We start from the raw sequence: 26,586 nt of genomic DNA on the forward strand, positions 1-26,586 counted from the left end.
GCAGTTTGTGAGTCAGATGTATCTGACGCACCTGGTGAGTGCACATTGTGTGCCAAACACCGTGCTTTGTGTTTTTTTGCACACTCTCACTCAGTGCATGTGGCAGTGGTTTGAGGTCCACCCTTTAATACCCCTCTTGGACCTGGAGGTTCGGAGAGGCTTGCTCTCAACTGGTGAGGGCTGTGGCCAGATGGGAACCCGGCAGCCTGACCCAGCTCCGCCGTGTGGTGGGAGGACACGGGTCTCTTCTGCTCCTGCCCTGGCCCTGCCATTGCTCCTCTGTCTCTTCCAAAGGGAATGGGAGACCCTGGCACACAAGGTCCTTTATTCAAGTCAAACTGTTTCTCTTTCCCTCGGCAGAGAAACAGGATGTGCACACATTCTTGCTGGAGAACTTGACCAATGGGGGCATCCTGGAGCTGATGATGCGCTACCTGAAGGCCATGGGCCACAAGTTCCTGCTGAGATGGCCCCCGGGACTGGCAGAGGTTGTGCTTAGTATCTACCACAGCTGGAGGAGGCACAGCACCAGCCTGCCCAACCCGCTGCTGAGGGACTGCAGCAACAAGCACATCAAGGTCGGCCGGGGGCCTCTGTTGTCAGGCTGGGGCTGGGGCTGGGCATGGGGACCTTCTGGGGTGTGGGGCTGCTGCTGTGTTGAGCCTGCTTGGCCATGTTGACTTCTGGGTTCGGAATCTGGGCCCCTGGAGGTTTGCAACAGGATATCATGGAATGAGGTTTGTGCCTGGAGAGATCTCTGGAGGCTGAGGGGAGGAAACCCTTGGGGGTGAGAGTGGGCACAGGGTCTTCAGTAGCTGTCGCCCAGTAAACCATGGCGATGGCAGTGGGGTGGGAGTTCTGGAGGCAGAGCTGATGGGATGAACTGGGCCCACGTGGAGGTGAGGGAGTGAGATGGGGCGGGGCTGGGGGGAGGACTGGGTCTGAGATGGAGGAAAGCCAGCAGAGAGTCTGGGGAAAGTGAAGACTTAGTTATGTTTGAGGTTCCAGGGACTGTTACCGATTTTTAAACAGGAGAAAAAACAGATGTGCAGAAGCCGAGTACGGNGAGCCTGCTTGGCCATGTTGACTTCTGGGTTCGGAATCTGGGCCCCTGGAGGTTTGCAACAGGATATCATGGAATGAGGTTTGTGCCTGGAGAGATCTCTGGAGGCTGAGGGGAGGAAACCCTTGGGGGTGAGAGTGGGCACAGGGTCTTCAGTAGCTGTCGCCCAGTAAACCATGGCGATGGCAGTGGGGTGGGAGTTCTGGAGGCAGAGCTGATGGGATGAACTGGGCCCACGTGGAGGTGAGGGGGTGAGATGGGGCGGGGCTGGGGGGAGGACTGGGTCTGAGATGGAGGAGAGCCAGCAGAGAGTCTGGGGAAAGTGAAGACTTAGTTATGTTTGAGGTTCCAGGGACTGTTACCGATTTTTAAACAGGAGAAAAAACAGATGTGCAGAAGCCGAGTACGGTTGCTTAGGGGGCCAAGCATGCTCAGCCTCTCTACCAGCAGCACTCTGCACCCTAGGCTTCTCCATTTGGTGCCTCCCAGGGCTCAAGGTTCCCCAGGGTGCTCTGGCCCCCTTCTCCCAGTGGAGGAAGAAGGCTAATGCTGAGGAGGGGGTGCTGGGAGCTTTCAGGGCCCTCCCTGCTAGTATTTCTGGCTGGGGTCACTGAAGGTGAGAGAGCTCGGGGTTGGCAGGTACTTACAGGCACATGGGTCAGTGTTCCTGGCCATGCAGCCTCCACTAGGAAGCCCTGCTGGGAACCCAGGGACTGCCTGCTGGCATTTGCTGCCTGTTGAGTCTGTTCCCCTGGGGTCCGTGAGGAGTGGCAGGAGAAGCTGAGGGAGGCGTTGGTCCCCAGACAAGCAGACTGGTCATTTCCCAGCTGTGCCTGTGCTTGGCCAGTGCTTCCTTACTGCTGAGCCTCTGCTTCTCCGTGTGCCGGGGAGCGGTGTGCTGAGCCCGGGCACTGCCAAGGACTGGGTGCTGTGGTGTGGATGCACTGGGCAGGCGACAGGCCTGTGTCTGCATGGAGCAGGCCCTTAGGACTGAGGACCGGTCTCCAGGCTCCTCCCGGGTGTTGTCCCACTGTAGGTCCATCTGCTCCTCTTAATGTCCTGGCAGGTAGCCACTGATTGTCATCTACTCAGTGGGAAGGAGGTAGAAGAATGGTATTTTTATCAAAGTGAATTTTACTTTAGTATCGTTCCATTCCCCACCCTTTGACAACACTTTGTGACTCGGTCCCTGACCTTTTGGGCCTGTCCTGCAGGACATGATGCTGATGTCTCTGTCCTGCATGGAGCTCCAGCTGGACCAGTGGCTGCTGACCAAGGGCAGAAGCTCTGCAGGTAGAGGGCGTTCTCGGTTCTGTGGCGGGGTAACTTTCTGAAGCCTCAGCAGTCAGGAGGAAGGGGGCCAGGAGGCTGAGTCACGGAATTGAGACTTGAATCTGCAGTATGCACGTTTCCTGGGTTGGCTTGTCAGGCCTGGAAAAATCCAGGGTCTCAGAGAAGTCCCTTGGAGATCAAGAAGTGGTTAGCAGCAGCTGATCCCCAGGGGGAGCCACCTACCTGCTTTTCTGTTACTTAGGATTGAAGGAAGTGGGATCTTAGTTTTCTCAAGTTACACGTCCCATTAATTTTCCCAGATAGAGGGCTGAGGGTGACCTCTAGGGAGCAGGACATCTGGACCCTGCACATGAAATGGACTGGTTTTGGCCTGGCTTGTTTTCAGTGTCTCCCCGGAACTGCCCTGCTGGCGTGGGGAATGGCAGGTTCGGGCCTGATTTCCCGGGAACCCACTTCCTGGGTGACCTCCTGCAGCTGTCATTTGCCTCGTCTCAACGGGACCTGTTTGAGGACGGCTGGCTGGAGTTTGTCGTGCGCGTGTACTGGTTGAAGGCCCGGTTCCTGGCACTGCAGGTTTGTTCTGTGGTCAGCTGCGTGGGGCGCGTGCCCTGGCACCGAGCAGGGATGGGAGGGAGCGCTGGATGCCTGCTGAAGGCGCGAGTGTGTGTGTGGCACCTGCTGCACCCGGGGCTCAGCTCGAGGAGGTGGGACGCGGTGGGGAATTTCCAGCGTCTCAGAAGTCCCAGCGTGGCCACCAACCTCTAAAGCCCACCAGCACGACAGAGGTCTGGACGGTTTCCTAGAGCCCTTGCTTAAGACTGCCTTGGGGTCTCGACTCTTGGCTTATGTTTCCCTGAGAAAGCCTGAGCGAGTGCATGGATGGCTGCAGAGCTTTCTAGAAGGGAATGAGCCACCTGTCTCGTGTGAATTCTCAGAAAGCTTCCCTCTGGAGTCCGGTCTGGAAGGCTGGGGTGGACTGGTTGTCACCCAGCACCTTCGCACATGGTGATACTTGGTGGCCTGTGGTAGAAGGAGTGAAAGGGGGTCACGGTCAGTTCTGGAGCTAGGACAGGGCCAGCTTTTAATCCATTCATTATCGTGACCTTTGAACAAGACACTCGGCCTTGCTCAAGTGTGCTCAGTGTCCTCACCTGTAACACAGGGTTCACGAGGCCTCCCCTTGGAGCAGCGGTGTGAATTCTGTCCGTCCATCTGTGCATCCAGCCCACAGGCGCTTGCCGAGCCCCGGCTATGTGTCAGGTCCCTTTTCAGAGGGTATGGCAGTGACTGGATAAAACTGCCCGCATGGTGCCTGCAGTCTAGTGGGACCAGGAAGGCCAGGCACCTGGCACAGCAGAGGACTTTCTTTCCTTCCAGCCCTGTCCCATGACCAATTTTCCTTTGATCAGGGGGACATGGAGCAGGCCCTGGAGAACTATGACATCTGCACAGAAATGCTCCAGAGCTCCACGGCCATGCAGGCAGAGGCGGGGGCTGAGCAGAGAGACATCGTCATCCGGCTTCCCAACCTCCACAACCACTCGGTCGTCTCCCTGGAGGAGGTGAGCGGGAGGGTTCATAAGGTGTCCCTCGGTCAAAGGTTTATGCTGGGTCGGCCCCGTTAGACCAGGCAGCACCTGTCCAGAGGACTAGGGAGCAGCCCACATGCCAAGTAGGGTTCCTTCCTCCCTGGGGAGGAGGCGGGGCCCCGGGGTGCAGCTCTGACGCATGGGGCACCTCAGACTCACACCCCCAGTGGTAGCCTCGTCTAGGTGGTGGGGGGCAGGGTGGAGGAATTTGCCAGCACGATTTAGAGATCGTTGCTCCGCTCTCTGGGCTTTGTGCGGCAGCAGCCCCAGCAGAACCAGAGGGAAACTCCAGCGGCAGCAGAACAGGGCTGGTCCTGCTGTGGGGCTGGGTTGGCGGTGCACGGTGTGTAGGCCAGGCTCCGTCAGCTCCTACTCCTGTTCTCACTGCTGCTTCTGACGCCATGCCGTCCCTGTCTGTGGCACGTCCACGTCAGCCGAAAGAGGCCTTCGGGTCCTTACAGAGCTGTTTCAGGGTGAGGAGAAGAGCAGTGTCCGGCTGCCTGCATCCTGGGCACCAAGGCAGGACTCCTATGAGGAGAGGGTCTTGTGGGTTAGCCCGGGGCTGAGTGAGTCTCTGGTGGCCTGATGCCCCCTGGCTCCCTGAGGCTGTTCACTGAAGCTGCGAGGCTGTCTAGCCATTTTGGCACACACTTTTTGGGACCTCTCTGCTTCTGGGTGGTTTTGGTTTTTGTTAGGTTTGTTTTTTAAAGAATTGAATGCCTTGACATTAATAAAAATACTTTTTATAAAGTATCCACTTACTGTAAATGCTGATATGTTAAGGGAAGTCCAATTTTGGGCCTGATAATGCAGACATGGGCTGGATTCGGCGAGCATGTGAGGGCTTTGCCATCAGGCAGCAGCTCTGGGTCTCTTCCAGATCGATAAGAACCTGAAGTCGCTGGAGCGGTGCCAGTCCCTGGAGGAGATCCAGCGGCTCTACGAGGCCGGCGACTACGAGGCCGTCGTGCACCTGCTCCGCCCCACCCTGTGCACCAGTGGGCTCGACCGGCCCAAGCACCTGGAGTTCATGACGTCCGTTCCTGAGAGGCCAGCGCAGCTGCTGCTGCTGCAGGTGCATGCCGCTGGCGCCCCCTCACCCACTCGTGCCTTCTTTGCTTGGTGTTGGTTTATTCCCTGGAGGCTTTAAGGTGGCCCTTGAGAATCTAGAAAAGTGGGAGTAAAAACCGCTAAGTTGGCACTCAGGGAGATGCCAGTTAGGGAATGTGGGAGAAGGTTGGAACTCAGGAGTGCAGGTTCCAGGGTTGCACATGGCTCAAGGTGAGTCCACACTTGACTCTGAACTTTTTTGTGTAGCAGAGTAGGAAGAGGAATAGTCAGGATGCTAGCCATTCATCCACCTGTGTATTCCTTTACCTGTCTTTTTAAATAACTTTAAAATTAACGATTGAGTAGATAGAAAATGGATAAGATATCTGTACCATGTAAAGAATCCAGATAAAATAAATACCCACACATGGTCACATTGTTGAAGGAAAAGAACACGAGTGTAACACATGAAGCCCATGTGGCCCCCCCCCCCCCTTCCCCGGCTTCCTCCATGTCTCTGTGCTCAAGGAGGTAAACCCTTCCTGGGAGCCTGTCAGCTGCAGGGTCTCCTGGGTACCAGACTCTGACCCAGCCTCTCTGTGGCTCAGGTCCTCCACTCTGGATGGGAATGATCACTGTCCTTACCTCAGAGGCCGTTGTGGGGTTTATAGGAGTTAGTGTGTGTTGGCGCCATGCCTGGCTTGTAGCAAGTCCCATAGGGGTGCCAGCTACCATCAGTGCCACCATCCTCAGGAAGCACAGGGTTGGACATGGGAGGTGATAGGAGTGAGGTGCTTAATGGCATTGGGTGGTCTAGTGTCCTGTCCCTTGCGGTTCACACGCTAATCACATTATATTTATTATCTTACTGCTGGGTCCTCCTTCTTCACTTTGGAAAGAGAGCCCAGTCTTTCCTCAGGTTTTTTGCTCAGATTACGTGAGACTTTGTAGTTAACTTCCGTGAACTGGGAAAAAGAAGAGGTGCAACTGTGGAAATAAATGGAAGCCTCTTTGCCCTGGTAAAAGGGGAGGGAAGAGTTGGTTTTGGAAAGGAAAGAGGGAGGCAGAGAGGAGAGGTGGGACCGAGGGTCCAGCTCTGGGCAGAGGAAGTCAAGAGGTTGATGGATGAGATTCGTCTGACCTGTTACCGTGGCAGGTGCGGGGAGAGTCCAGCATGGCTGTGTAGGCGGGACAGTTAGGTGCAGCCATGGAGGCCATGGGCGGGTAGGAAGCCAGTCCTCTCTGCCTTTGTGAGGTGGCCCCAGTGGCTCAGATGTCGTTTTTTCCTCCCATAGTCTTCACCTCCTGGGTGTGGCAGATGCCCTGTTGAGAGAGGGGCTGCTGTTTGGGCAGGCACTGTGCAAACCTAGGGGCAGGGCAGGGCAGGGCAGGGCAGGGCCGGGAGCTGTGGAAGCTCCTTCTTTTTGCAATAAGTGACTCCTGGTTTTTGCTCAGTTTCCTATTGGGGGGATTCTTACTGATCTGGAGTGCTATTCACATGATCAAAGATACTGATCTCTTTCTCATCAAATGTTGAAAATATTTTCCCCAGTGTGTTGTTTGCTTTTTAAGTGTAGCTTGTATTTTTTTGACATGCAGAAGTTTTGAATTATGTTGTCAAATCTTTTGATGTTTTCATATGTTTCTGATTTTTTCCATTATGCTTAGACAGCCTTTCCAAGACTGGAAAAATATGCATCTGCTTATTCCACACACATGGGCCGCATTCCTACCGTGTTCCCGGCTCTGGGCGGGGAGCCGCCCCTGATGGAACCTGCATTCTGCAAGGGGGGTGGACCAGACACATGTCAGCAAACACGCAGAAGACCCTTTTGCCTTTGTTTCCTTCCGGGGGTGTGACTGTTTCACGTTTTGCATTTCAGTTGCTTCGTCCAGCCGTTACAGGGCGGGGTCGGCCGCGGAACCCTCCCTCCAGAGTGTGAGGGCCGCGTCTCCCACCTTCTGTGTTCCTCTTGCCAGGGTGTAGTTTCCTTGGTTCTCAGCATTTGGGGGGCTGTTCTGAGCAGGACCTTTTTGCTGGCCGTGTTTTCTGGTGGTGCGTGACCAGTGTGTAGGATCTTGCTGAGTTTTGCCGTGTTTATTTTGAATCCAGCCACTTCTCTGAATTCCCTTTATTTCTGAGAGCGGTGATTCGGTCTCCTCGTTTGTTGGCAGCCAGCCTTCTGCCTTTTAGCTCTTTCTGGCCCCGAGCCCTGGGGATTATCACATCAGAGTGCCACTGGCAGGTCCCCGGCCTTCACGTCCATGGCAGTTCCGGCTGCCGTGTGAGGTCCCTATTCTTGATCCTGCTAGAAAGTGGCCTCCTGTCCCGTGCACGTTTGGCGTTCGATCAGGACGAGTCAGCTCAGGCCTTGGGGGCTCCACGCCTGCCCCCAACGGGCTCCTTCACACCTCGGTGGCCTCCTGCTGGAGTGCTCGTTTTCTCTGAAGAAACACAGGCCACGTGTCCCTGGCAGTCAGGGCTTTCAAGTTGGGGGTGGTTTCGATCTGTGCTCAGATGTTACAGCACATACCAAAGGCGGTTTGGGATGCTTCTGTCCCCACACCTGTCCGTGTCATCTCAGTGTGTGACAGCTGCACATGTGCAGGCTGGCAGGAGCCACTGCTGCGCCCCAGCTGTGGCGAGGTCAGAGCCGAGGGGGCGCTAGGCAGCAGGTGCTTCCTCTGGGTGTAACTGGCCGCCTGCCTGGCCCGCATGCACAGCCAGGCCGTTTCTCCATGGTAATGGAGGAGGTGGGGGCCAGAGGGGCTTAAGTGGGATTGCTCTAGAACAAGAGGAAAGGGAGCGTGACAAGAAGTGTTGGCTTTCAAAGGGGGGTTTTAAAATAGCAGTCAGAGTGCAGGGTGGCATTCTGAGAGCTCCTTCCTGTCAGGACAGTGTGCTGGGTGCAGTGTGGGCATGAGCTCCTTTGACACTCAGGGTCCCTGGGGGGGCAGGATGGCTGGGGCACGGAGGGACTCAGTACCTTGCTCCACTTGGTCCGTGCTGCCTGGCCAGCGCCCTGCCCAGGTCTTGGCTCAGGCCCTCCTCTGTAACACAGTCCCTCCCGGGCAGTTGCCCTCCCCGCTGAGACCACCAGGGGGAGCCCACGACTGGGTGGCCTGGTGGTCAGTGCGAACTGACACAGGTGGTAGAGTCACTCAGACTCATTTTGGCTGCTAACCGCGTGTCCCAGCTTTAGAAGTGAGGAAACTGAGGCTCAGAGCTTTAGCACCTTTCCGGAGGCTCTCTGGCAGGAGGCCTGCCATGCTGTGATTGCACACAGGTCACTGTGGCCCTTGCAGATGCCCCAGGGCTGTGTATGCTCCCCCTTTCCTACGGACACTCCAGCCACCTGCCCCACAGTCCTAAGCGCTGGGTGTGGAGAGCGTTGTCACAGTCCTCTCACGGCACTCCTTCCCGCGCTCAGGAGTCCCTGCTCCGGCTGAAGGACCACCGGCAGTGTTTTGAGTGCTCCGACGTGGCTCTGAACGAGGCGGTCCAGCAGATGGTGAATGCGAGCGAGGCCGCGGCCAAGGAGGAGTGGGTGGCCACGGTGACCCGGCTGCTGCTGGGCATGGAGCAGGCACTCCTGGCAGACAGCAGTGGCAGCATCCTGAAGGAATCGTCCTCTGCCACTGGCCTCGTCCGGCTCACCAACAACCTCATCCAGGTAACCCGCGCTCCTTGCCCTGCCTTGCCGCAGCAGGGGCGTCTGTCTGATGTCCCCCTCCTTAGTAGTTCACCAGCTTCTACTGTGAGTTAGGTACCCCAAGGGGATACACTGCCTTCTCTGGCTGAAGACAGGTGAGTACCTCAGGCGGTGAGTGGCTGTTCACTGGCTGCACACCTTCCTGAGCTGGCGGCCTGGTGGTTGGAGACAGTGGGGCGCTTGGCACCGCAGGTTTCTTCCGGACCCCTGTTGGGAGGGCAGGAAGCAGGCTTAGTGCAGGAGGCCCTGGCCGGCGTACAGCGAGCCAGCGTCAGAGCTAGGGCTGGAACCCAGGCCTCCTGTCTCCCGCTGGGCTCTCCACACCCCCGCTGTCCTGGCCCTGGTAGCTGAGGGGAGGTCACAGTGCTCTGCACTGTCCAGGCAGACTTTGGGACAGGGAACCTTCCTCCGAGCCCTCTTGGCTCTCGCCTGACAGTCCCCACTCAGGCTGTCAGCAAGTTCTGCCTTGTCTTCATCCTTAACGCCCCATCCTTTGTATCTCCCTCCGTCTTCACTGCCTCGCTTCAGCCCAGGCCAACGCCGTCTTGCTTGAACTGCAGCAATGTGCTCCCTCCAGGCCTCCCTGCCATGCTGCCTGCCCAGTCCAGCTACCGCCCTGCCACAGAGGCACTTTTCCGAAACGAGAAGATGAAAGTGCTTCTCCCTCACTTCACCCTTCACAGCCCCTCCAGGGCACCTGTCACCCAAAGTGCACTGATCCCCCCAGCCTCCCTCTCCACCCTCATCTTTCATTTTCTGGGCCACCTCTGGGCCTCTGTCTGCATACCCGCCCTCTGCCATCCTTCCCTGCTCTCTCTGGGGGTCGGGCACACCGCAGCCACTTCCCTGGCAGCCTTCTCTCAAGGGCTGCCCTCCATCTGTCCCCACCTCTTCTGTGCCCCCCTGACAGCCCTCGATTGCTTCCGTCACAGCAACCATACTGCTCCATGGCTCTCGTGGGGCTTGTCTCTGGCTCTCTTTCCCCTGGGCTGGCAACTCCCCTGTGCCCTGTTCATCTCTGTCACCCTCGTGTCCAGCACAGGGCTCAGCACACAGTAAGAGCTGCACATGAAGTGAGAGAGGATGGTCAGAGCCGACTCCTCTGAGGCTGGGGCAGGGCTCTGTTGTCGGACTCTGTGGCCTTCTGTTAGGTGACCCGATGGCTGCTCTGGCGTCAGTGTTTCCACACCGAACAGTGGGAACTGGCCCCCTGCCCCTGCTGTGCCCTGAGGACTCCCCCTGGGTTGAGGGGAGTGCTGGCCCTGATGTGACATCCCTTTCCCCACCCCCCAGATCATTGACTGCAGCATGGCCGTGCAGGAGGAGCCCAAGGAGCCCCACGTCTCCTCGGTGCTGCCCTGGGTCATTCTGCACCGGATCATCTGGCAGGAAGAGGACACCTTCCAGTCCCTGTGCCACCAGCAGCAGCTTCAGAGCCCAGCGGATGAAGGTGGCGGGAAGGGGGCCTGGGTGGGGGTGGCCTTGACCTGCGTGTCCCTTGCCTCCTGCCTCTGTCACAGGACCCTGCGGCACTATCCAGGTGCTGTGAGTGGGCTTGGGGCTTAGTTGACAAGACTTTTTTGGTCACTGGACAGAGGCAGAGACTCCCTTAGGGAGCTCACTGTGCAGGGGTCCAGCGTCAGTGGGCGTGTGAAGTGTGTCCTGTCTGGTGTAGGTGTCAGCGCAGGGGAAATGACAGCAGGGTGAGTCCTTAGCAAGGGCGCCGCCACTGCTGTGAGAGGCCCCCTGCCTGCCGACTCCTCTGGCTTCCACAAGAGCCTGGGAGATGGGCCGCCATGCGCCAGCTCTCGCGTGTGACCGCCGCACCCCACGGCTCCTCCTGGGTGCAGGCCAGTGGCACAGCCCCTCCGAAGTGGGGCAGCGTGTTCCAGATCCTAGTGGCACTTCTTGGCTCTGTGACCTTGGGCAAATCATACAACCTCTCAAGCCACTCTGCCTATGCCCACGCTGGGAATAACGGTACCTGTCCCAGAGGGCTGTTCCGAGGACAAAATGGGATAACAAAGCCATCACTTGCTGTGGCAAATCCGGGCAGGCCCGTGGGGGTGCCGAGTGCGGAGTAGTCGCTACGAGTCCAGGGGCTGGGGAGGGCGGGCCCAGGACCCTTCCCTGGAGATGGCACGTGAGCCGTCAACACGGTGGTGCCAGGCTGCACAAATTACACAGCAGCAGCAGCGAGATGGCCTGTAATTCTACCAAATGATTTTTCCCCTTTGGCTTTCTTGCATTTTCTGTCTAAACTTGGCCAAAGTAAATATACTTCATCGATAGCTGTGATTGTACTACCCATATTTAACTAGCTTAAAAGTAAGTTTATTGGTAATTTCTCTCAGTAACTTGAAACATCAGAAAAGTGGAAAGGGAGGGAAACTGACCCTATTTTAGTGACCACGGAGCTAGCCTGTGGCACTGCCTTCCACTCGCCGTCTGCTGGCTCCCTCCCGGGCCCCTGCCAGCCGCTCACCGCCTGGCGACCACTGTGGGTGGGTGCTTCGGGCTCCGACAGTGCGGGGAGGGGACAGGAACACCAACCGCGCCAGCCACAGGGCTGGCCGGGTGGGGGCTGGGCCGAGGCCCGAGGGGAGAGCAGGGGCGGAGGAGGGCACCGGAGAGAGGGAGCGGCATAGACACAGGGGACACCGCTGAGCGGGCCATGCACGATGGACAGGGAAGGGCCAGACTGAGGAGGACGCCTGCACCCTGTTCCATGAAGCGCCCTCGCCTCGTAATGCTGCTGAGAGGCGCCCGGCTTCACTGCCAAACTGGCTGCAGGTCACAGGCCTCATCTCGGGTGAACCCCTCATGCTCACTTTGTTGCTGCTGCTAAACTGATTTTTTAAAAATTAATTTCTGGGATGAATATGGTTAGAGCTCTTGACAAATAGTACCTCCGTGTTTTCCAAAAGGGTTTTAGTGAGTGGTGAACATGAAAGTTTACAACTGTAAATGCTTATTATTTTTCTTATAAAAGTAATACAAGAAACACCCTCCTAGATTAAGGGTCTCCTTTCCCCCAGATTAATTATGCAAACAAAATAGTTTTTAAAAAACTGCCAGTACGCAGACAAGAAAAGGGGATCAGTCAGGCGCCATAAACTTTGAAAATGGAGGCCAAGGAAAGAAAACAGAGATCCTTGTGGACTGGCAGCAGGTATGGCTCCTGTCCCTCCTCTGCCCTAAGTAGGAGAACTGAGGGAAGATGCTAAATTGACAGAATCCTGGGATTTATTATTAATATCCTCATTTGTAAAGAGCAGACTGGCCAGGAAGGCCATCCGTATCTCCCTGGGCCTGGCAGGGCTGGGCAGGGCCCCTGGGTCCTACCATCGCCCAGCGACCAGACTGTGGAGGGAAGGGGCCCAGGGATGAAACACACTTCTGGTCAGGTGGGGGCGGGGCCTGGTGTAGGGCGTTGTCACAGACTGAGTTCTCTGGAAGCAGACGCTGAGATAGCTGATTGGGAATTGTTCTTTGTGAGAGGAAGGGGGAGGAAGCAGGTTGGGACAGAGGGAGAAGCCCAGCTGGGATGCAGGCCCAACGAAGACTGGGCTCAGAACAGGGAGCCCTGGAGCAGGAGGGGCCGGCCAGGTTGTTGTACCAGGTTAGACGGAAGTGGCCAGGCCTCTACATGCCCCTCTTTCTCGGTCGCCGGATGTGGGCTCCCGCAGGAAGGGCACGACCTCGGTGAGGGGAGTCTGCAGGCGCAGCAGACCCTGAAGGAACTGACAGCTGAGGGCTGCCTGCTGCCTGCGCCCTCTCACCGGGCGGCAGGTGCTGCCTTGAAGGGGATCTCAGGGGCAGGACAACCTAGGCCCTCCAGCAGGGACCGTATCAGCCCTGGCTGGGGCCTTCCTTCTTCTACCTCTGTAGATACAGGCCCTGGCAACGGATTGAGAGCAACCCCTGCTTTATAGTTAGAGCTTCGAGGAAAGGTCTTATGTGGGGCAGTGTCCCGGAAAGGTCATTTACGGTGTGGCGGAGCATTCGGTCTGGAGGAACCGCCTCAGCCGACGGTAAACAGGATCGAACGAGATGACACGGCACGTGTTCTGCCATTGGAGCGCCCCCCCCACCCCGTGGGTGGGGGAAGGAAAGGAAGAATGTGCCATTCAAAGAAACAGATGAACTCAGTCGGGAAGAAAGTCTATTCCAATGAACAACAGAGGCAGAGGCTCTGTAAATAATTTGCATCAGAAAACGATTTATTTAAAACACTTGAGCTGATGCGTTAACTGGAGAGGAAAACTGCAGAACTAAGGGAAAACACTGCGCACCAGATCTCACCGTTATAAACTAAGAAACCAAAACAGCAATAGCAGAAAGAACACAAGGGACGGCAGTGGGTGTGCCTGAGAGCACTGGGGAGAAGAGGAGGTGGCCTGTGCGGGAGACGGGATGGGAGACAGGACGGTCTAGTCCAGTGTCGGGTGAGACGCACTCTGATGGAAAGACTTCAGCAAGACTTCCTCAGCAATGAAACTGGGGAAGCAGCCGACCCAGTATTAACACGGGAACATTTCCCTGAATTGTAATAAAAACAGAATCTTCAGATTCAAAGTGTGTGGCCCTGAGGCTCATTTTAGGTTTCTGCACAGCAGCATGTGGGCAGTGGTGGTGACGTCTGCGTGTTCACGCAGCCCTCGGGGGAAGCCAGCGTAGCCTAGGCTGTCCAGCCAAGGTACTTGTCATCACAGTGGTGACAGACATTTACAGACGGGGATTCCGGCCCCTGTGGGTGCTTCTTAGAAACACTGCTGGAGGGTGGAGCTGGTAAACCAGCACGCGGCTGAATGAAAGAGCCCAGGGAAGGAACTCGTGTGGGCACCAGAGAGCACCTGGGCGGTTGAGGCTGCAGAGCAGAACGCAAACGTTAGAAGCCTAGGAGCACTGCAAAGAATGCGCACCAAGAAAAATGGGCAGATGGGGAAGAGGAAGTGTTCAGAGCTGTCGCTCACCGGCATGATAGTCATTTGATGCCTTTGAAATGGGAACTGGAAGACCAATTAAAAACCTAATGGCTTCACCTTAATGATCTTCTGCCTTTTTTGAACCAGTGCTTTTCATACTTTAACTTGGACTGACCCACAGAAAAAAAAAGAAACAAATTTTATGAAAGAACCTTTATTCTAGTGGGCGTGATTCCCTCTAGTATTTTCTGTTCTGATGTATTCTCTCCTAATCCTCTTTAAAAATGTTGGTTACGAGCCCACTAATGGGTTATGGCCAAATTTCAAAAATACCGAGGGATCTTTAAAGAAACTACTAATAGTTTCTATTAGTGGTGAACAAACATTTTACTGAAATATGATAGTTTTTTACCTTTTCTAATATTCAAGTAGACCTATATATAAGAATTTTTTATTTAAGAAAGGGTATATGCAGTATGGGTTCTACTGTTATAAATTACTCACTTTTTTCAAAAAGTCTTGCATATGCAGAGAAAGATACTGCCAGTTATATTCACCAAATGTCTACTTAGTGAATGAAGCATTTCTTCTTTATACTTTACTGTATGATTTGAATTGCTTAGTAAAGCCAATCATTGCTTATTTAAAAAGACAAGAAGATAAAAAAGGAAAGAAAAATCTGTAGCTACCTTGGTAGTGAAAGCAAAGCCCATAAGAGAGAGCCTGCCTGCGGCTCCATCACGTGTCGGGCTCCGCCCCCCCCCTGCCCCCCCGCCCCCCCAACTCACTGCCCGTCTGTCCAACTCACTGCCCATCTGGTCTCTCCCCAGTGATGGCTGACACACCCATGCTCCCGTCCTCCCTCATGCTGCTCAACACGGCCCACGAGTATTTGGGCAGGAGGTCCTGGTGCTGCAATTCAGACGGGGCTCTGCTGCGATTCTATGTAAGTGCTGCTGGGCTGCTGTGGGGCCTGCTCCCGCCGTGGGGCCTGCTGTGCTGCTTTGACTTGTTGTGCACATGTGACAACTCAGTTTCCAGAAAGCCTGAACTTGGTGTCCCACACACCTGAGACTCAGGGGCTCTGGACCTGGGATGAGCTGTAGGTGAACTTAGATCCACTTGTTGTTACTGAGTCTATTATGTATGGGGTGTGGGGCCAGGCCTTTCAGAGTAATTTTAGAAGTAAACACTACGTTCACCATCTTCTGTTGAGTCCTGTTTGCCAAGCTCCACTCGTCATGCCTGGTAGTAGTCACTCAGGCGATAACTATTGCACTCATTCAATCAGCAAATGCATATTTAGTGAGCGAAAACAGATGTCCTTGCTTTTGCTGGCCTCGATGGACAGCTTATTGGCAATAAACAGCATGACCCCTGTCCCCAAATCATAATGTTGAGTTCAAGGCCACGCAGCACTCAGACAAGTTACGGAGCACAGGAAGGGCACCCAACCCAGCCAGTAATATCTGTATGTAAATATTCTAGTGGAGTATAGCCACACCCACATTTATGTATTAACATTAACTAGGCCTGTTTTTGCAATACAGTGGCAAAGTTGATTAGCTCTGATAGAGTCCACATGGTCTGGGACGCTGAAAATACTGTCTGGCCCTTTAAAAGGAAAGGTTTGCCATCCTCTGCTTTATGCCCTTTCAGTGAGCACACCCCCTCCGCAGCTGTTGTTTCCCTCAGTCCTGACCCTCCTTCACTGCCCTCTGCTTTCCTCATCACTCTGCTCACCTTCTAGCATGCCGTGTAGTTAATTCTGTTTATGGTGTGTCTCTTCTCCACTGAAACGCAACTTCCACGAAGGTGGGGATTTTTGTTAGTTTTGTTCACTGCTGGATCTGAGTACCTAGCACAGCACCTAGCCCATAGTAGGTGCTTAATAAATATGGGCTGAGTGAATGAATGAGACTAATACATGTGTAAAGCACTTGTAGGAGGACTCGGAGACCCATCTGGCTGGCTCAGGGCCCTGGAGCTGGTTGGTGTCTGAGGCAGGTTCCAGCCCCAGCTGCAGATGTTGGAGTGTCTGCCCCACCCTGTGAGCTTCGAGAGCCTCTGGGGTGCTCACCCGGGGTCAGCTCCGTGCTCCAGGACCATTTTTGGAAAAATCGTGCCAGGCCGAGTCTCTCATGTTTCTCAGGAATCAGTGACTCCCTTCTTCTGCCTTCCCTCTCCTATTTAGAGAGGGTTGGGACACTGTTTACTTCCACAGGGTCACCTCCTCAAGGCAGTCACCTTATGCTGACGTAGGGCAAGTCGAGAATGAGTTAGCACCTTTGCAAGCTGGCTCCCAGTGGGAGTGGCACTGAGAGGAAAGAGCAGGCAGGGGGTGATGGTGGGGTGGTCCTACTCCTGGGTTTTTTTTTGTCTGTGTCTTCTTTGGTGGAGCATGAGTTTGGGCTGCCAGGATCCGTGGCCAAACTGTGGGGAGTAGAAGTGGTATGAGCAGTGCTGTGTTTCATAGCTTCTAATTCTCCTGCCTCCAGTCCACCTGCAGCACCCTCACTTCTGCGGACACGGCCCCTGCTTGTTAACTGCACCCTCTCTCTGCCCAGAGCCTGACCACCCCAGAGCCCTCTGCCTGCCACACTCTTCCCCAGGGCCTGCACAGCTGGCTCATCCTTTCCTTCTTGCCGTGCAGGTCTCAGCTGAGAAGGTACCTTCTCAAACAGGTCTTCCCTGGCCCTGCCGCTCTCTGTCCCATTGACTGCTGGGCAGCCTTGCTATTTGTTTCCTTATCCTCTGTCCCTCCCCCAGCAGGTGGCATCTGGAGACCAGGGACCTTTAGAAGCCATCTGACCATCTCTAGGGCCCTGTGCAGTGCTTGGCGTGGATGGCTGCCCCGTTGATGTTTATTGAATGAATGAGTGACCAAACATAAGGACATTCAATCACTGACCCAGAAATGCTTGTGGGGTGCTCCTCATTCTGGCTACTGTGGAACTTAGGGAGGCCAATAGTTTATTACCGCCTCTTCTCAGGGCCCAGACTCCCGGTCTGCAGGGAGAGGACTGCGTCTGGGAGCGCTTTGCGGCCCACAGGGAGGCCTTTGTGTGCGCCGTTTTCCTGCACAGAGTGAGAATGTACTTGAGGGGGATCCTCTTGGATCTCATGTTGAGCGTTATATTTCTTTCCATATGTTCAGTTTGGATTGCCGAGTGCTCCTCCGCTCATCTACACTCAGCTCACACAGCCCCTCTCTTGTGGAGCCTTTACTGACTTCTGGCTGGGCCCTCCTACACTGCGTCCTGTGTGTCAGCACCTAGATTGCCCACACATTAACCACCTGCTGTATTTGCTGTAAACTTGTTTTCTGTTAAAGACAGGATGTCACAGGAAGGTCCCCTCCGTCTTCAGTATCTGTACATTTATTGAAGGGTTTGTTCTCTCCGCACTGATGTGTATGTAAGGTCCCTTCCTCTGCGTGAGGGTCTGTCACTGGGCTCTGTTCTATCTGTTGATTTAGGTGTCTGTGTTAACACCATCTTATCTTTGAGAGATCTTGATTCTTGCTAGGATCAATCTACTTACATACCTGTTAATCACATTCTCTTGGCTGTTCTTGACTCTTTCCCCTTCCAAAACATTATAAGATTAGTCAGGAAAAGTTTTGTGAACCCCCTCCCACAATATTAGAATTTGATTGGAACGGCATTGACCTCATTATTTTGTGGGAGAGTTGCCATTTTTATGTGATTGAATCTTTCCAGCTATGAATATAGTATCTCTCTCCATTTATTCAGGTCTTATATTTTCATGTCCCTTAATATGGTTGTATAATTTCCTCCTTAAGATTCGTAAATGTTCTGTCAGATTTATACCTAGGCATTTTCTTGTTAGTGCTATAAATAGATATTTAAAAATAAAATTTTCCATTTTGTTTTTGCGGATACACAGGAACACTATTTTTTAAAAAGATTATAGTTTTTTGCCCTGGCCATATGGCTCAGTTGGTTAGAGTGTCATCCAGATACTCTGAAGTTGCGGGTTTGATCCCCAGTCAGGGCACATGTGAGAGTCAACCAATGAATGCATAAGTAGGTAGAGCAACAAATTGATACTTCTCTCTTTCTCTTTCTCCCTCCTTCCCACCCACCCTTTCTCTCTCTCTAAAAATCAACTAAAAAATAGGTTTCTTTTATGCACACCTTCTTTGCTTATTGCTTTTGTCAGTTCTGGTGGGTTGTAGATTTCTTAAGTTTTCTATGTGGACAGTCATATTGTCCATTAATAACTTTTTTAAAAAATATTTTTTCTTATTTTTTATTTTTAAAGAGAGGGGAAAGGAAGGAGAAAAAGAGGGAGAGAAACATCAGTGTGTGGTTGCCTCTTCCATGGCCCCCACTGGCGACCAGGCCTGCAACCCAGGCATGTGCCCTGACTGGGAATTGAACCGGCGACCCTTTGGTTCACAGCCCGCACTCAATCCACTGAGCTACATCAGCCAGGGCCATGGATAACTTTTTTGTCTTCTTTTAAATCTTTATAGTTTTCTTTTTTTCTTGTCTTATTCTCTTGGCTAGGGCTTAACAAAACTTTCTGTAAAGGGACACATAGTGAGTCCTTTAGGCTTTGTAGGCTGCAGGCCTCTGCTGCAGGCACCGAGTGCTCCCACCACAGTAAAAGCTCCCACAGATGATACGTAAACACATTGTGTAAAAACTTGTGAGTGTTTAGATTTGCACTTCATGTTTCAGATGTTATGAAGTCATACTCCTCTTTTGATATTTTAAAATCATGTAAAAATGTAAATGCTGTTCCTAGCTTCAGGGCAAGAAGCAGGCAGTGGCAGGACTTGTCCCATGGGTCACAGTTTGTCACCTCTTGTCTAGTGCTCTCCGTTTTGATTGGGCGGGGGCAGTGGGGGTAACTCGTAAACTATTGTCTCTGTTTCTTGGGTGGTTATAGTAAAGGCCCCTTTAGATTTTCTCTCCTTAAGTCAGTTACGTTTGGGGACAGAGTCCACATAAGCATCGAGTTCGTGGTATTTGCTGATGCTTTAAACTGCCGCTGTGCTCCCCTAGTTGTGACTCCTTTTCCGTTGCTGAAATGGTCTTTTCTCCGCCCCTTTTTGAAAACCAGTCTTTTCTGAGGTTTATCTAAATTAATTTTTATCAAACTACCAGCTATTGCTTTTATTGCTCTACTTTGTCTTTGCTTTCCAGTTCATTAATTGCCACTTTAATATGTATTATTTTCATTATTATTGTTATTAGATTTACTTTGTGGGTTTTCAAAACTTTGTTTTTTGCTTTTTTTTATCTTCTCTTTTTGGGATATACTATGTATTTTTTCTAACTTATTAAGGTGGATGATTATTTTAGTGTTCTTGCTTCTAATACAGGTATCGGAGGTTATAATGTTTTCCCAAGTACATTTTTAGCTATATGCCATCATTTTGACATTTTGTGTTTGCTATACTTATATAACTGTCTTCTAATTTTACTGAATTGTGTTCAGGAGATGTGGTCTGTGTCATCCAGTCGTTGGTACTTGTTGAGACTTGCTGTTTGTCTCTTTTTGGTCAAGATTTCATGGACGCTTGAAAAGAATGTGTGTTTGGGTGCAGCGATAGCGATGAGGTCGTCTGTCCAGAGAGAACACTTTTTAGCTGAGTGGTCCATTCACATCCTCTGGAATCCTCCTGATGTTCTGTCTGGGAGAGAGTCCCTCAGCCCTAATGGGATTTATCATCTTACATTATAACTTTGTTAATTAATTGCCCTCCATTGGAATCTGAGCTTCTTAGAAGCAGGGACTGCGTTGCACTGTTCGTAGCCCAGAAAGGTGCTCAGGTAATATTTGAGGAGCAAATGAATGGATGAATAAATGAGTAAGAATTTCTCGGAGGGCATATAATGTCTCCTTCCAGCAGCTGGTAGAAGCGACCGGGTGTGCTGAAAGGAAGCCTGCCTGGCAAGCCCCTGAGGAGGCCACTCCTAGAGCAGGGTCCAGAGCGGCTCCTGTGAGGGTGCCAGGCCCTTTCCAGAAAACGGGCCCAACAGACCTGGCCTCTCAGATTAGCAAGCAGATGACAGACTAGTGGTCATCCTGGGGCCCTTCCTGAGGCGTCTCTTCCCGCCCGCTCGCTGTAGGTGCGGGTTCTCCAGAAGGAGCTTGCTGCCTCCACCTCTGAAGACACGCACCCCTACAAGGAGGAGCTGGAGACAGCCTTGGAGCAGTGTTTCTACTGCCTGTACAGCTTCCCCAGCAAGAAGAGCAAGGCCAGGTACCTGGAGGAGCACTCGGCCCAGCAGGTGAGGCTCGGGCCCCCACCCCTGCCGGGGAGAGTGGAGCCCCGGGAGGCAGGGGCTCCGCACACTCCCAGAGGGTGAGACGTGCACTGCGAACCCCGGTTGGAGCTGTGTCGGGGGGACAGGAAAACAGTCCGACGTAATCCGATCCTTGCACCAGTGGCCTCATAAGTGTTGACTAGTCACTCAAGGATGCAGCATGGCAATTTTTAATAGCTTTTCTCTGAACAATTTGGATTCTGTGAATAATTTCTTAGAGGTTTTCATTTTTTGTGGTTTTGACTTGCAGAGTGCTTTTGGGAGCACTGTGGCTCAGCGGTACTGCCAGTTACCCTCTGAGCCTACAGATTCCTCCTCTGAATGTCCGCTCCTCAGGCCTTGTGTGGCTGCTGCACAGAATGGGCAGCCACCTGGGCCCAGAGCGAGCCCTTGGTCAGTGTTTGTCAACCACGTGACCGCTGGGGCGGCTGAGGCGAGTCGAGGGTCGGCGGCCCACGATCCCTGCCCTCTGGCCTGGCCAAAGTGAACGCACTGAGTGCAGCCCTCAGTCTGCAGCATTTTCTCCATAAAGACCAGGCTTATGCCATGCACTTTTCTGTTCTTGACACACTTGCGTTTGGGGCTTCCAGAGGGCGTGCCGGTGTTTCAGAGTCTACGGGACTTGTCTGGGGCTCTCTCACACGTGGGCCCTCGTCTGCTTCAACACTGCCTTTCCTTGGGAGAACTTTCCACACGACGATCAACCTTCGCTCCTTGTTTCCAGGTGGACCTTATATGGGAGGATGCCCTGTTTATGTTTGAATATTTTAAGCCCAAGACTCTCCCTGAGTTTGATAGCTATAAGACCAGCACTGTTTCTGCCGACTTGGCCAACCTCCTGAAGAGAATTGCCACCATCGTGCCCCGCACAGAGAGGCCGGCTCTGAGCCTCGACAAAGTCTCTGCCTACATTGAGGGGACCTCTGCCGAGGTAGGGGCTTTTTGTCTTACCTCCTCTTCGGCAGTGCTGCCTCTGTGCCTGGCTCCACACCAGCAGCCAGGGCCATGGGAAGCGAGGGGGTGTCCTGTGCTGGTGTGAATGGTCCTTGTGTTGAAGCATCGTGGTTACATCTGAGAGCTTGGCTCCACCTCCCCTTATTCTTGCCCTCTCACCTGCCAGGCACCTTGCCTCCCAGAAGGGGCTGACCCCTCCCCCCCAGTGGTGAATGAGCTCTACTACCTGCTGGCCGACTACCATTTTAAAAACAAGGAGCAGTCCAAGGCCATCAAGTTCTACATGCATGACATCTGCATCTGCCCCGACAGGTGAGTGGCTGGGCCAGTGACTCCGTGTGAGGCCAGGCCGGTGGGGCAGTTGGGGTGACCTCAGCTCAGCAAGCTCTTTCCTGCATGGCATGGGGGCCAGGGACAAAGGAATGACAAGGTGGCTTAGACCCGACAATTACTAGGAAAGTCTCTCCATTAAAAGAAACACAATGGAGAAAGCCCCTTTCTGGAAGACCCCTGGCATTGGCACTGGGATTAGAGCTTCAGGGCAAGGATGTGCAGCCTGGCCCACATGGGCGATGTGCCTCCCCTTTTCTAGCTCCTTCTGGGGAGCTGGCTGATGTGCACTCTGTTCGGTGTCTTTAACCACGGCGGTTCTCTCGTTCTCGGGGTGGGGAGAGACGGAAGCACCGAAGCGGGGTTCTAGTTCCTTGCTCCGTGCGGGGCGTGGTTGGCAGCAGCGATGGTCACAGTGGTGACGGTGGTGGAGCCCATTGTGCATCAGGCCTGTGCTTCCTTCCCTCGGCGCCCTGGTCTCTATGCTAAAATGCAGTGACTGGCCCGCTCGTCCTGTGGTAGCCTGCTAAGCTTCACTGAGTGGGTATATTTTCTCATGGCTGCCACACCTAGGAGGGAAGCCTTGGGTCAAGGTCAAAACAAGGCCACCCTCTGTGGCCGACCTGCCTCTGAAGGGTCCAGACTAGCATTTGTCGGCACCCTTCCTGGAAGTAATCAGGGGCCACCCCGTGGTGGTCACCTTGAACCATGGGTAAGCCACCTTTCCCCCCTTGTCCCACCTGGCTGTGGGGACTGGGGCTGGGACTGGGTGTAGAAGGCAGTTTTCAGGACTTCATAGCTCGTGGGAGAGCTTTTGACCCCTTTTGCTCAGCCAGGGGCTTCCTCCGGGCAGGGAGCCACGTGCGAGTGGCCTGGGCTGTCTTCTCCTGGGTCACTGGGGACCAGTGTGGTAGAGCAGACCCGCACTCAGGCTGACAGAGTGTCACTGTGCGGAACAGTGAGGCGTCACCTGCACTGCCGCCTCCATGTCTGAGAAGTGAGGGCGATCACACTCGCCCTCCTGGCCTGGCACCTCCCCCACGGCAATCCCTCAGTCAGCCAGGTGAGGTCATGACAGCCCAGCCGGGCCTTCCTCCAGCCTGCACGCCCAGCTGTCGGAGGGCATCGGCTCAGCGGGGCTGGCCTACCAGGGGCCCTGCCGGAGAAGCGGAGTGCCTTGTGGGGACCTGCCCTGGAACCACAGGGGCTTGCTGGCCCGGTCCTAGGCCTCCTTCATTCCCGCACTTCCAGGCACGCACCAGGGGAGTTGGACCCCGCATCGTCTTTTGTGCCAGCCAGGTTGGAAGTTTGGGTGCTGTTTTTTCCCTTTAAGTCAGCTGAGATGACTGGGTGTAAATGAAGCCCGCAGCAGGTGGCTCGGTGGCTAGTGGAGTGGTCTGGTGGCAGCGTTTGTTGGTGGTTCCTGTGGGCACACAGTCTGTGAGGATGCTGGTGGCATGTTTTGTTTTTTTCCTTTTTGGGGGTTCATCATTCCTTGCTGAGCTGGAAGCAGCTCACGTTCTGGCCAGGCGCTTTGTAGAGTGGCCTCTGGGAAGGAGAAAGCTGGGCATGGTCCCCAGTACAGCTCACCTCACTGTCACAGTGCCAGGCTGGGCCTGCCCCGTGTGGGTGAGAGCCCAACACTCGGGCTCTGGACACTTCTTCCTTCTGCAGTCACAGTGTCACCACCCCTCAAGGTCTCACTGTCCCTTTAGGTCAGCCCTCTCTGAGTGTGGGCTGTGCGCTGCTCTGCTAGACCCAGGAACCCACATCAGAATAGGGCTCTTGGTTGCCCACAGAGGAGCATGTTGTTTTGTGGCAACATGTCTGTGTCCTCGGTGACTTGTGTTTGTGACAGAAGGTTGCAGTTTCCGTTCTGGTATCACTGCCAGCACAGGGGCACGTGCCCTGGTGTGGTCTCTTCCCCTAAGCCGAGGGTAGAGGGAGTTGCTGAAGGCGCTCTGGAAATTAAAAAACTCTCCAGTGTGACAGGAGCTGGCCTGGTTGACAGTCCCTAACTCAGTTCCCAGCATCCGAAGGGGAGCTTGACACACCTGCCTCCTCACTCCCTTCCGCAGGGTGACCTGAGCAGAGCTGGGGGAGTCTTGTGGGGCCCTGGATCCCCAGGCTTCTGAAGAGAAAAGGGTACATTCTGTAACCCCACACGAAGGGGAAGCCATCATTTTTGCTGCCTTTCTGTCAGAGGTTCTGCGAGGCCTCCTTTGTCCGCACGCTCTCGTCTTCGGTGCCCGGAGGGCAGCTGAGTGCACGGGAGCCTCACAAGTCCCCTCCATCTTTACTGCATCTTGGGGACGGCCGAGTACTCTCGAAACGGGTCAGCCAGCCTTAGAGTGAGTGCACACGTGGGTTAAGAGTTGTCAGTGTGTGGAAGGTAGCATCTGTGTGTGATGGCTGCCTTCTCTGTCCTCGGTACCAGCACTCAGGAGACTCCAGGCTCACTCACGTGCCGGTCAGTTGTCTCGGTCTCGGAGTGTCTGGGGCCATTCATTGTCTCAGAGAGGCTTCTGCATTCTCATCATCAGTTTCTTTTAGGTGACTTCAGGTTGGTGGGCTCAGCCGTCATGTGGTCCCTAGCAACGCCCGTGGCACTGCTAGGCACTACACTGGAGAGGGTCCAGAGGGGGAATGGGGTAGAAGCCGGGTGGCTGTCCTGTGCTTTTGGTCAGGGAGTGTCCTGGTGGCAGGCTATGCCAGTGCAGGGTTAGTTAAGGTCATAGCTGGACACGAGCCTTCCTGTTGCCTTGGGGCCAGTACTTCAGTGCCTTGCAGAACACCCCCTTTCCTCTCCATCGGAGACAGTCTGTGGGCAACCCCTCGAAGCAGGGGAGCAGAGTCCAGGAGCCCGTCCGTGTGGGTGAGCACAGCTTGGGCTCCAGCTGGTAGGGAATCTCGTAGGCAGTTACCGAGTGCCGGTAAGGGCCCTGAACTCAAAATGCATGTCCGTGGTGTCCCGGCAGCTCTTCTCTTGTGGATCAGCCTTCTTAGCCACGTCTCACGGATCAGAAAAGGAGACACGATTGGCACAGTCACGGGGTTGGTGAATGACGGAGCTGGGTTTGGGGGTGGTGGGCTCCCAAGGTGGCTGTCTGCTTGCTCTCCAGGCTGTGTGTCTGCGACAGCGTGTTGACAGGCGCTTTTGTCGTGACCACAGGTTCGATTCCTGGGCAGGCATGGCCCTGGCCCGGGCCAGTCGCATTCAGGACAAGCTGAACTCCAACGAGCTGAAGAGTGATGGGCCTATCTGGAAGCACGCCACGCCTGTCCTGAACTGCTTCCGGCGGGCCCTGGAGATTGACAGCTCCAACCTGTCCCTGTGGATCGAGTACGGCACCATGTCTTACGCCCTGCACTCCTTTGCCTCTCGCCAGCTGAAGCAGTGGAGAGGCGAGCTGCCCTCTGAGCTTGTCCAGCAGGTAAGGGGCGCCGCGGAAGGGCTGCGATCCCAGAGGCCCCTGGGCTGGCAAAGTTCTGTCCTAGCCCTTTTTCCTTTTGTCCTCATTGCCATGCTGGGAGCTCTTGGATGATTCGTCCCTCGAGACTGACAGCTTGGTCCCTGGTCTGCGGACACCCAGTCTGGTGTGGGCAAACTCAGGGCCAGCTGTGTGGCCTGAGGGAGGAACTTGACATCCTTGCATTGGCTTTGGCTGTGAATGAGCTGACCATCCCTTCTTCGTGGCAGTATTTTGGCAGCCAGCATCTCCCGAGCCCCTCTGACTGGCCAGCTCTGGGCCGGGCACCCCGGCCACGAGACGAATGAACTCAGTGCCACACAGAGGGGCCCCTCCCGCTCTGAGGACGGAGGGGCGCTGTTGAGGGTGTCTGGCCGAGCACTAGGGGCAGCGCTAGGCTTCTTTGTGGCAGCCCCAGCGTGATTGCTATGGGAGATGTGCAGAAATAAGCACCCATTGGACAGGTGTTCACAGGGTGGCCTCCTCTTCCAGGCTCCGAGCAGCACCCTTACCAGAGCCTAGTGCCCAAAGCCTCTCCCTTTCTCTGAGATGAGATAAGAAGAGGCTGCAGCCTCCCTTCCTTGAGCCAGGACCAGGGAGAGAAGAGGCTGGAGACCTGGGATGCTCAGGACGGCAGCCTCTGTGCCCCACACAGGCAGGGTTCCGCTGCTGGCCTGGCAGCTCTGGAATAAAGGGATATAGGTGCACCTGAGAGCTGATATCCTGTGTGGATGGCACCCAGGATACTGACCCAAAATCTCATACAGGGATGGGGAAAGTGATTCTCTGAGTTGGAGGGCCCCTTAGCCGCTGACTCTGCCTTGCAGTGTCCACCTGTAGTGTGTGAGAGGGCAGCTGGACGTGCTGTTGCTGACATGCAGGCTCCCAGTCAGCAGGGCTTGGAGGTGGTGGGGAGTCCTGTTGGACCCCAGGGTGTACATTCTCTCCAGTGCTGTGGAGCTGGGTGCTGGGTGCACGTCTTCTCCAGCTCTGCTCGCCCACCCCAGTGAGAGGGTGAGAGAACAGGGCGCTCGCTACCTGCAGCGACGGCTCTTCTCATCATGTTGGCTCTGGGTACTGGCCTCCTCGGGTTGGTGCGGCAGAGCCGCTGCTGGCTCAGTCCTGCTGGAGGTAGGGTTGGCAGCCTGCGCGGCCCCAGCCCGGGTTGTCTTCCTCTCCCAGGCACTGGCCCTCACTGCAGCCACACAGGTCAGAGTTGGGACCTTTAGAAGGGTGGCAGTAGGTACGTCATAAAGGCATGCGTGCACTGTTAGATGCCGCAGGGGAAGGTGGAAGAAAGAACACGGGGTTGACACGAGGGGACCGGGGTTTCAGTCCCACTCTGTACCTTACTTGATGTGGGCGTATGAGGAGTCCCCAGGGTCCCCCACAGTGTCCCTGCGGTGAAATGGTGATGGCACTTCTGTGTCTTGGGGTTGTTGAGGATTACCAGTGTTTGAACAAGGGCTTCCTGCAGGATCAGGCGCCATCCTGTGCAGGTTCTGGCCATGCCGCACCTAAGGCCGGCCCGGTCTCCTGGTCTCGTTACAGATGGAGGGCCGGCGCGACAGCATGCTGGAGACCGCCAGGCACTGTTTCACGTCGGCGGCCCGCTGTGAGGGCGACGGCGATGAGGAGGAGTGGCTCATCCACTACATGCTGGGCAAGGTGGCTGAGAAGCAGCAGCAGCCGCCCACTGTTTACCTGCTGCACTACAGGCAGGCCGGCCACTACCTGCACGAGGAGGCTGCCCGCTACCCCAAGAAGATCCACTACCACAACCCACCCGAGCTGGCCATGGAGGCCCTGGAGGTGACACTGTGCTGGTCCTGGGTGGGGAAGCCGGGCAGGGGCGGGCCAGCCTCTCGGTCTCCCTGGGGTTGGGGCATGC

The 26,586-nt window shown here is 54.8% G+C and overlaps 1 protein-coding gene across 2 annotated transcripts in view; it reads left to right on the plus strand.

Annotated features, from left to right (window-relative positions):
- Positions 1 to 26,586, plus strand: part of CABIN1 (calcineurin binding protein 1) — a 125,609-nt gene that overhangs the window by 23,041 nt on the left and 75,982 nt on the right. For both annotated transcript variants that reach the window (XM_037067290.1, XM_037067291.1), the window contains exons 12-24: positions 361 to 578; positions 2,278 to 2,356; positions 2,742 to 2,929; positions 3,766 to 3,918; positions 4,826 to 5,020; positions 8,427 to 8,669; positions 10,002 to 10,158; positions 14,467 to 14,582; positions 19,744 to 19,905; positions 20,666 to 20,872; positions 21,062 to 21,207; positions 24,398 to 24,659; positions 26,247 to 26,507. In XM_037067290.1, coding sequence (XP_036923185.1) covers positions 361 to 578; positions 2,278 to 2,356; positions 2,742 to 2,929; positions 3,766 to 3,918; positions 4,826 to 5,020; positions 8,427 to 8,669; positions 10,002 to 10,158; positions 14,467 to 14,582; positions 19,744 to 19,905; positions 20,666 to 20,872; positions 21,062 to 21,207; positions 24,398 to 24,659; positions 26,247 to 26,507 — 2,387 coding nt within the window. The remainder of the gene's footprint in view (positions 1 to 360; positions 579 to 2,277; positions 2,357 to 2,741; positions 2,930 to 3,765; positions 3,919 to 4,825; positions 5,021 to 8,426; positions 8,670 to 10,001; positions 10,159 to 14,466; positions 14,583 to 19,743; positions 19,906 to 20,665; positions 20,873 to 21,061; positions 21,208 to 24,397; positions 24,660 to 26,246; positions 26,508 to 26,586) is intronic.

The sequence above is a fragment of the Sturnira hondurensis genome, unplaced genomic scaffold, assembly GCF_014824575.4.
Source record: "Sturnira hondurensis isolate 20B ecotype Veracruz unplaced genomic scaffold, ASM1482457v3 Scaffold0017254, whole genome shotgun sequence".
Taxonomy (NCBI): Eukaryota; Metazoa; Chordata; class Mammalia; order Chiroptera; family Phyllostomidae; genus Sturnira; species Sturnira hondurensis.